Source organism: Pempheris klunzingeri, chromosome 3, assembly GCF_042242105.1.
Source record: "Pempheris klunzingeri isolate RE-2024b chromosome 3, fPemKlu1.hap1, whole genome shotgun sequence".
Taxonomy (NCBI): domain Eukaryota; kingdom Metazoa; phylum Chordata; class Actinopteri; order Acropomatiformes; family Pempheridae; genus Pempheris; species Pempheris klunzingeri.
In genome coordinates this window covers 9415846-9426376 of record NC_092014.1, presented here as the reverse complement: position 1 = coordinate 9426376, position 10531 = coordinate 9415846, and the positions used below count along the sequence as shown (strand labels likewise).

Here is a 10531-nt window from a genome sequence, read left to right as displayed (position 1 = left end):
GCCTTGTCGCAGACTGCCCATGCGCAGAGTCCCCAGCGGCGGCGGCGGTGGTGGTGGTGGTGGTGGTGGTGGTGGTGTGGCTAATGAAGAATAATAAATCATGAAAGGGTTTTTCAGGTACAGCTGAACAGAGTATGTGTGTGTGTGTATGTGAGAGGCAGAGAGAGAGAGAGAGAGAGAGAGAGAATGTGTGTGTGTGTGTGTGAGTGAGTGAAAGAGAGAGAGTGTGTGTGTAAGAGAGAGAGAGAGACAGAGGGGGGAGAGAGAGAGAGAGAGAGGCGGAGAGAGACTCAGTCTGCCCTTCGCCTCAGAGCAGAGGCAGTTCGGGTCCCCGCAGCATTCAACGTAGTCGAAGAGGTACAGTACAGAGACTGTCACCGCCATTACTCCTCACTTACGGTCATTTCGAGACGGAAACTTCTGACCAAAAAACCAAACAGGTCAACGAAAAGCGGCAACAGTTTGAAACTTGAAGTATTTTGGAAATCCTAAGAGACGGAAAGAAACTTTTTTTCCCATTTTTTTCTGGCGTCGTCTATGAGGAGTTCTGCCACACAAAAAAAAAAAAAATCCAAGGCAAAAAAAAAAAAATTTATGTAATACAAGGTGGAGACGGTCGAAGGAGAAAAAACAGAGGTTATTTTTTATTTTTTATTTTTGAACAATCGCGCCACAAGTCCACAAAGGGGGAGAAGGTATCGGCTTGCATGGCTTGTTGGTGCCTCGTTTGCCAAAAAAAAAGACGAGACACCTCCATACCTCCGCTAGTTATAATAAATAGATGTGATAACTTTGAGTGTTGGACGACCGTCTTCAGCCTACACTTTATTCGACAGTGACTTGAGATTCCTGCGAAGCAATTGGGCTTCAACTCCCGACCGAGGAGGCGGAGTCTTAACTTATTAAAAGGAACTTGCCGAGGCTTGGACGCCAGCAAATATGATGATGATGTCTCTGAACAGCAAGCAGCCTTTCGCCATGGCTCACGCCAGCTTGCCCGAACCGAAGTACTCGTTGCATTCCTCCTCATCCTCCACTCTGACTTCCAATGCGCCCTCGTCCTGCTCTTCCTCCCGACACAGCAGCACCATCATCAGCAGCAGCGGCGGCAGCAGCTCGGAGGCGATGCGCAGAGCCTGTCTCCCAACCCCACCGGTACGTATTCTGCATAATCACAGCTTAAAGGCACATTTTGACAGCCCACTTTTTTTTTGCTTGATGTTTTTTTCATGTCTGCACAGCAAATCACCCAACACCTCCATATTTTTTTCCTCTGCTCAACTTATGTATTCAGTCGGCTTTGCCTTTCGTATTAATTTTTATGACCTGGGATGTTGCATGTGTCTTGTTTTGTGTGCTCCTTTTTTAGGATTTCTTTTTTTCACATTCTGGAAATGTTTTAAACCGAGGAGTGGAGGGAGAATTCCCTGCTGACAGTTATGTGTGCATTCTATTTGCAATTGCAGAGCAATATATTCGGAGGCTTGGATGAGAGTTTGTTGGCCCGGGCTGAAGCTCTAGCGGCGGTGGATATAGTCTCGCAGACCAAGAGCCACCACCACCCTCCACATCACAGTCCCTTCAAGCCGGACGCAACCTACCACACCATGAACACTCTCCCCTGCACCTCGTCTTCCTCCTCCTCATCCTCGGTGCCTATTTCTCATCCGTCCGCCTTGGCTGGCCACCACCATCACCACCACCACCATCACCACCACCAGCCCCACCAGGCTCTGGAGGGGGACCTGCTGGACCACATCACCCCGGGACTGGCACTAGGAGCCATGGCAGGGCCGGATGGCTCGGTGGTTTCCACGGCTGCGCACCCTGCCCACATGGCGGGCATGAACCACATGCACCAGGCAGCCATCAACATGGCTCATGCCCACGGGCTACCACCGCACATGGGCATGAGCGACGTGGACGCCGATCCAAGGGACTTGGAAGCCTTCGCGGAGAGGTTTAAGCAGAGACGGATCAAACTCGGGGTTACCCAGGCGGATGTAGGGTCAGCTTTAGCCAGCCTGAAGATTCCTGGGGTGGGCTCCCTCAGCCAAAGCACCATCTGCCGATTCGAGTCCCTCACGCTCTCTCACAACAACATGATTGCTTTGAAGCCCATCCTGCAAGCGTGGCTAGAGGAAGCCGAGAAATCGCACAGGGAGAAACTTAATAAACCCGAGTTGTTCAACGGCGCGGAGAAAAAGAGGAAGCGCACGTCGATAGCCGCGCCAGAGAAGAGATCACTGGAGGCCTATTTTGCCATTCAGCCGCGTCCCTCCTCGGAGAAAATCGCAGCAATCGCAGAGAAGCTGGACCTGAAAAAGAACGTGGTGCGGGTCTGGTTTTGCAACCAGCGACAGAAACAGAAACGCATGAAATACTCCGCATGCGTCTAGAATCGCTTTAAACCGCCACCCAAGAAAAGACTTGGAGCTGTTTAGAGACGATTTGTATCATATTTCCTATCTCACGACCCCTTTTTTCAATCATCGATGACTTTGTGCTTTGAACTTCGAAAAATTCCTAAAAACTGAACAATGACTGAAAAACTCGACCCCCCCCCCCTCACCCACCCACCCCCCCTCCGACAGTCATGTCTTTTACTCGCTGAGAGGGGAGACGTGGAGTCAAGTAAAGCATCGTTTGACAGAGCAAGTAAGAACCACTGTTTCCACACTTACTATGCTTCACCTTTATCATGTCAACGCAGTATGACTTACAGGACTCTATGCTTTCAGTTTTACTTACGATTAATTTCCAATGAGGACTATAGTTTGCATTAGCAGATACATACCCCCCCCCCCTTCCCTTCCCTTCCCTCCCCCCCCTCCCCATGAAAATAGCGTTGTTATTTACACACAGCGGGGCTAGTTTTAACTCGAAGCACTTGGTTGGTGACTATTGGTGTTTATTTTTGGCTTATAGGATAAGCTACATTTCCCCCATCCGAGTTCATGACGATGCAGTCTGACATTTATTCAGGGTCCACGAGGGGATTAAGAGGACGACACACTTGGTCTGGAAAGCTAATATTAGATTACTGCCAAATAACCCTCTGTAAATTAATAATTTACTTGTCACACACTTCATTTTGTGTCTAAATGTGTAATTAATTCCACTTATTTTGTTACCATGTGTGATCAAAAGTCAGGGATCTATTTTCAAGATACCCGGGGTTTGGACTAAGGTTTGGGGTTGTTTATTATCAGGCCTCAGTATGTGCAGATATCGAAATAGTGACTCACTTGTGAGGATTTCACAGAATTTCGCAATTAAAAAAATATGATTTCTCGCCGGCTGCAATAAGTTTACAATCCAGCGTGGGCCGGTATCTTATGAACTATTTATTGAGTGAGGTCATGTTTACTTCATTATATATTTATTGGGATTCCCCCTCCTCGTTTTGCTTGAGAAAATCAAATTCTGACAGCAAGTTAAGCGTGTTGTTCTGGTTTTAAAAGGGAAACGACTGTGAAATAGACAGTCACAAAATTTTAATTTACGATTTCTAACATCTGAGATGGTACAATCGAGATATATATGAGATAGTATTCTCTTTTTAAATTATTTTATGTATGTTTCTGCTATTTATTTGTATAAATATACGCGCATCATTATGAAGTCGTTGCTTGTTAAAATCACCTTGTTTAAGTAATGTTTTTTCTTGAAGAGAAAAGAAACAGCTTCATGGAAGTATACGTGTACAATGTAAATATTTCATTGGAACCAGTCGATGCACATAAATATATCCGTACAGGTTTTTGCTGTATTGCTGTTTTAGCTGAGGTAACTTATTTCTGTAATGTATGTTGCTTTTGGTTCCTGGTTAAATAATTCTATTAATTTATTACATCCATGTAATTTTAATTTATTTAATTACTGAACTGCAATATGTGTTTCATTAAAGAAAAAAACTTTAACATTTAATCGGACGTTTTCCATGACTACACTGTGTAATGTGGCTCATCCAGACACATTAATACTCTTTTATTTATTCATCTATTTATTTATTGATGAGGAGGATGGAAACGGTTTAGCTGCGGGCTGCACAGCTTTTAAACGACATTTTGTTGATTCTTTGAGCTTATCTGACTGCAAATAGGCCTGTTGCCATTTTCTTAAGGGTGACGTGACTTTGCCATAACTAAAAAAAAAAAAAAAAAGTGTCAGGTTTGATCTTAGGAGCAGCCATGAAGCCCTGTCACAGTGCCCATGAGCAAGACACCGCCAGCACCCCCCAACCCCCAACCCCCAAATCTGCTCTCCCACTGTCTGGGTAATACAAAAGACGAATAACTAAAATCAAAATGTAAAATGTAATTAGAAATAGCTTCTTCTTCCTCTTTTTTTTTGGCCTCAACGCCGTCCTCCTCCAGGCCTTCATCATCATCATGGCGCAGGCCTTACAGGAGCCCCTTCCTCCCTTACTCCATCAGTGCTAAAGACACACGTGGCTCCTCCACTCACTTGCTGCCAGCTTATGCAGCTCACTGTTGCCTTACCTGAGAGCAAATGCTAATATTCTATTAGAGTCTAATCAGGGGGTCTGTGGAGAGCTGGATGGGTCCCTGGAGCGCAGACTTGCCAGATGTCAGCCCGCCAGAAAAACAGCTCGCCTGCCAACGTGCCCGTCTCTATTTAAATACACTCTCTAACATGCTTCGTGCGTGCATGCGGGCGCACAAGGCTTTGAAGCGAAAGAACCTTTGGTTCGAAGTTGTGCTTAGATACGAGGAGGAGAGGTGAAAGGAGGGGGAAAAAAAGAAGGGAGAGCGTTTTGAATGTCACGTCCATAACGGAGTTGCTGCTGCTGCTGCTGCTGCTGCTGCTTGTGGGTTTTCAGGGCTGACGCTGGCTTGTTGAGCGCTGAGCAAGCGTTTCAGCACCATGGACAGATACCTGAGCCACACATTAGCATTTGTGAAAGCTGTCCTCCACCTTATTTACAGCACCTGGAATACATTTACAACTGATTATCTGTGTTTCATATCAGACTGATTTGAACCTAACAGGAGGAAGTCGGTTGATGCTGTAATACACACACACACACACACACACACACACACAAAGAGTGATTTTTCAAGAAAAATCACATTTAATCAATAATCAACTAGAGGCTTTCACGTTCTAAAATGCTGTGTCAAGTGTTTTTGTATTTTTGAAACCACAAAAATATCATTGAGCACCTCCAAGCTTTCCTAAAAGTGTCACATTTAGATCCCAGCAAATATTTTGATTAAAATAAAAAAAAAAAAATCGAATTCATAAATAACATACATGCTTCTCCAATATTTATCCAACAAAAACATTTTATTTAACACAAAGAGGCTCTAAACTGGAGAAGCAACGCCTCCATAACATTGATCCACAAACCAAACGTATTGGCCCGCCATCCTCGTGACAAATTAAGAGTATCAAAACGACCCTTATTAATGAGACAGCGATGATGGTTCATCAATTAAAAGATGCTCCTGGTGAGTGCTTCTAATTTCCCCTAAATGAGCCATTCACTTAATACGTTAATAAGAGCGAATTATTAAATTACACATCGAATTATGAAAACCAGATAATTATGAAGAGCGAGTTAAGTAGTCATTAGCCATCCCTGTTAATTACCGCTGGTCAGGGAGGGCTGCCGACTGAGGGTCTCATCGGGAATTGAAATTAACTTTATGCAGTGAGCCTCGCTGCTGCTTGACAAGCCCTGCACAGACAGACAGGCAGGCAGACAGGCAGACAGACAGGCAGGCAGACAGGCAGGCAGACAGGCAGGCAGACAGCCTCTCAACCAGACTGCTGCTGCCTGCTTTCACTTTCACATATTGGGAGAAAATCGATCAGGATTCTTTGATAGCGAATCAATGAGGCCCCAGCAGTGAACAAAAAATAAAAAAAAATAAACACACACACACACACAGGCCTCAGCAGCACAATGAAGAAAATAGACATGTCTTTTTTTATTTATATATATATATTTATATATATATATATATATATAATAAATAAACACGTGAAGCACACAGTTTACCTTAAAGCCACAGATGTGTCGCTGCATGTGCTCCATACATTGAGACGTACACATTCATGCGACACTGTGGGAGCTTTCCACAAAACGAAAAGGGCAGCGCTGTTTCCTTTTGTTATAATTACGCCCTCTGTTTTATTTTTCTCTTTCCCCTGAACATTTCCCCCCTTTCACAGGGATACTGATGAAAATTTAATGAGGCCAGGGACTGTCGGAGCTCCGCCTGGGGACCTGAGAGTAGAATATTTTAACTGTACATTTACGCCAAGTGTCTGCCTTCAAAGACGCGACTGCTCTCGAATTAGACGAACCGTGAGCCACAAACCGAACGCGCAGCGCGCCATACAAGCCTTTATTTATCATCTGTTGGCTCTTTAGCACCGCCAACATATTGTGCAACACCCGTCAGATGGCTGCTTGGATGTTAACGCGGCAATCGCCATTTGATACTGTCGCCAATCAGTTGTTGTTGATGCAATATTAATCAGCCATCAATAGTCATTAGTTTGTTAAGTGTTCTCCAGAAACTAATCGATGGAGCAGCGCTGGATGGCTGCAAGGATTTTGGTGGGATACTTTTTTTTTTTTTTTGATGCAGGATGGCATGCAGAAGGAGGGAAAGCCACAGCACTGTATCTGCCAATGAAATAGCTCCATCCATCTCTCTCCCTCTCTCTCTCCTCTCTCTCTCTCTCCCTCTCTCTCCCTCTCTCTCCCTCTCTCTCTCTCCTCTCTCTCTCTATCATACTCACACATGCACACTAGTACCAGCCTCGCACACATTCATAAACAGAGCAGATGATATCAGGGGTGGGTGTATTTTTCGTTCAAATACAGTATCCTCTATGTTCCCAAGCAAAAAAAAAAGGTTAAAAACATTGTTTTTCTTCTGGCTGAATGGTGAGTTAAACCACATGGCCAGTTTCTGTGTTGTTCACCAAATGGTTTAACACTGCAGTAACCCACAACGCAACAAAGTTTGGGCCTGAAATGCATAAGAATAAAAGTTTTGTGGTTTAAGATGTGACCTTACTTTGTAGGAAGTCTGAAAAAGTATGCCAAGGAGAAGGATTTCTATTTTCTTGGACAATTTTTTTTTTTTTTTACATTAAGCATTGTTGGCCAGAACAAGCCCACACAAAACAGTAATTTTAGGAAAAGGTCTGCGCTATTTAACCTCTACTGTGACGTGTAACAGAGGATTTGATGTGCTGCTGAAATGTTGGATGCTGTCCGGACATGCGTAGTGGAGAATTCATCCCTTATTAAAAATGTATGACATCGATGTATTCAAACGCGCCGCTTTAATTTTGACTTCTGCAATTTAATATTTTCTTTTCCGACGCAAGAAATAAAAAAGATGTTTTTCAAGTGATGTTTGCACGTCAAGCCAAAACTTAAAGAGAGCTATAAATTAGGATTTACGGAAATGTTGAAATGTTTATTAAGAATCAGGGGGAAAAAAGAATGGGATTTGCCAAAAAGGGTGGAAAAAAGTCTCTCTTAATTTAATGCCATTGGAAACGTCCACAGCCTTCATAACTAAAATAGCTCAGGGGCGTGATTAGAGAGAGAGGGGGGGTGGGGGGGTGCTGAGGGGCCGCAGTCACCCCTGACATGTGGCTGCCACCAAAATAATGATTTGGATGCATAACCGAGTTTCTACCTATTCCCCAGAGCTTTTTCCATTTCTTTTACACATTTGTTATCAATGGAATCATAAAGTTTGACTTTCTTTTTTTTAAAAAAGGACCCTGAGTTGTAATTCTTGATTTGGTAGATTGTTCGATATTGTGCATACACAGTTTGTGTCATTTTGTGAATTTTATTTTTCAACATGAATTTCAATGAATATTCAGATGCTTTTGCTTGAGGGGGAATACTGACTACACCCCGGCTAGACTATTGCAATACAGCTTTCTCCAGCATGGGAGCGCGTTTCAGAATATGTCAGGGACAGATTATGTTTGCTGAGTGCATTTAACAATTTGGATATCAGTGATGTTAGATAATAGTAAATAGTTCAGCATTAAGTCCAATCCAGAAAAGTCATCATGGGCTGGTTTAAGGTTTATTTTAAATACTTGCAATACTTTTTCTTACAGCTAGGGGAGTGTGAGGGGCACCAGTTGAAAAACCTCAATGCACTGTTACACTAGTGTCCATGTAGGCAAGTGGAAGAGATGCCCTTCAAGGCTAAAATGACTGCCCGTGAAAATAAAGAATTAAGTCAGATGACATCTCCAGACTTCTCAGATGAATGAACATGAAGGTCGGCTGAGTTCATAAAAGTGACAAACATCTTCGCATAATTGATTTTCCATCTTTTCTCAAACTTTTTTGCTCTTTCTAGGCTTACTGTAGTTTAACGGGCAAAACCGTTTTAAATCAGAACCTGCAGGTAATTATTCAGAAAGAGTTAAACAATCAACTTTATAAGAATGTACATAGTGAGAACCAAATGCTCGATAAAAATTATGTTAAGCAACTTTAATGTTGTAATCATGTGATTCCCGTTTTCTTTTTTCCATAACACCTTTTATTTGTCTAGCAGCGGTAGATGCAAGTGATGTTCTCGTTTTAAATCTTGTACTCATTAATAAACAGTATTCACGGGAACGTATTGACTGAAATGTCTTTTAATCATCTTAAGGCTTAATCTGAATACTAAATAATGAAGTTTGAAACTATTTTCACTTTCTGTAAATGACAGAAAAAGTGTACATGCTGTTTCACAACTCTACATCATGGAATCACACGGTGCTTCAAAGCCAAAACTTGCAGTGTCACAGAAACACGACCAATTCGAAGCTTCGTTACCTTCAGGCTGATCAGCAAAAACAAGACAAATCTTGGAGTCATATTAAATTAATTGCGTTTCACAAATGATACAATTAAACTCTCTTATGAATTTGCTGGTACAGAATTCACCAAACTCTCTATTTGTCTGTTCATTATTATTATCGTTTGTGTAAACATTCATAAATGGGTGTCAAAATATAATGTTTACAGCACAGCACCTTACAGTCATTCAGATAGGATGCTCAATCTGAGCGCAAACTACGTGCAACTGTGTACAAGTTGTATGAAAATCAATGGATCAGTACTGTTTCATGTTAAAATAATATATGCGGCTGCACCAGTAACCTTTGACATCAAAGTGGCAGATCTTAATCTGTAAATTCCTCATAATGTGTATGAATACATGAGCTATTAACTAAATGTATTCATCATTTAATTCAGTCACACCATGTGTACTCAGTGAGACATTATGACCTAATGTGTAAATTGATGGCATCAAAGTGCCTTCAGCCATCAAATATTTAACAACATTGGATGAGTATACACGTTGATGAACAGCTAGGTCTCCTCTTCGCACTCCCTTTTCACCTGATCTTCCTTTTGCAACCACCGCGTGTTAGACTTGCTCGTTCTCAGAGGCTGTTTTGGTGTTCCGAATGAGTAAGTTGTAGACCTCGTAGAGATTGGACCTTAATGAGAAGGTGGTAGAGCTGTCTAGTGGATGTGTGTTCATTGGGCTTTGACAGCCGTGCTCTGTTGCAGATCTATTAATCATACCCACAAGGAGTGCTAGTCTCTCTCTCTCTCTCTCTCCTGCTCTCTCTCCCTCTATCACTCTCTCAGTTTTCAGTTTATACAGAACAGAATCATTTACATAAAGTCCTTAAGGCAAATAACTGTTGGGGGCTCTAATTTATATCTGATCGAAAATTAGCCGTCATTATGCGCACCATTAGCTGCGTCTTTAATGTGCTTCTAAGCACCATTTGTCAAGCAGCTTGTTAATATCCTTCAAGTCTTTAAAGTTGAGAGCTCATTAAAGACTGCTGTGCCTGCTCTTGATGCCATTTCATAAAATTCTGTGGGAAGGGACAGAACATTTAAAAGTTTTTTTTTTTTTTGCATTGACATTGCCCCAAAAAAACAGAGTAGACAAGTGTACTGTATGTGCATCCTGCTTGGTTTGTGTATGATTAGAAACCAAAAGATAAAATGCACAGTTGTGGTGTGGGAAAATGTATCTAAATACTAATACTATTGTCAGATTGACAAAACCTAATCAAACACTTGTTTACAACATGATCACGCCAGCAGAAACCATTTATAAAAGTGCCTAGTATAAGGAAAACCAATTCTCTTTTGACCATATGAGACTCTGAAGTAAAAGCCAATTGTTTTGCAATGCATATATCAAAAAGGCAAATGAACCCCTGTATGTAAATCCTGTTCTGAAGAGTCTTGCCCACAGCCCATAACAGGAGACCCTCACAGGCCCAATCTTTGCCTATGGGTAATGGGAGTTATGCTGCTTTATTATTGGTTAAAACTCCAGTGTCCTTAGTCTTTTTTTTCCTCCAGTATAACAGATTCCTCCAGGCTAAAGCAATAAAGAGAGTAATTAGAATGCTAAAGACAGATGTAAATAAAGGGAATGAGACAGTGGTGAGGGATGAGGCGTCTAGGTCACACACTCTCATCAAA

The 10531-nt window shown here is 42.3% G+C and overlaps 1 protein-coding gene across 1 annotated transcript; it reads left to right on the top strand.

The window, feature by feature from the left end:
- The first annotated feature begins 939 nt into the window (after window positions 1–939).
- Window positions 940–2399, top strand: pou4f2 (POU class 4 homeobox 2). Its single transcript, XM_070828181.1, has 3 exons — window positions 940–1013; window positions 1101–1159; window positions 1438–2399. The coding sequence occupies exons 1-3, from the start codon at window positions 940–942 to the stop codon at window positions 2397–2399; spliced, it is 1095 nt and encodes a 364-aa protein (XP_070684282.1).
- Window positions 2400–10531: the final 8132 nt, after the last annotated feature.

Bases quoted from the DNA above. Each gene is read 5' to 3' on its own strand.
- pou4f2 (XM_070828181.1), top strand. From the start codon at position 940: ATGATGATGATGTCTCTGAACAGCAAGCAGCCTTTCGCCATGGCTCAC. The intron at 1,014-1,100 runs GTTGCATTCCTC...CATCATCAGCAG, and splicing joins TTGCCCGAACCGAAGTACTC to CAGCGGCGGCAGCAGCTCGG. The intron at 1,160-1,437 runs GTATTCTGCATA...CCCTGCTGACAG, and splicing joins TCTCCCAACCCCACCGGTAC to TTATGTGTGCATTCTATTTG.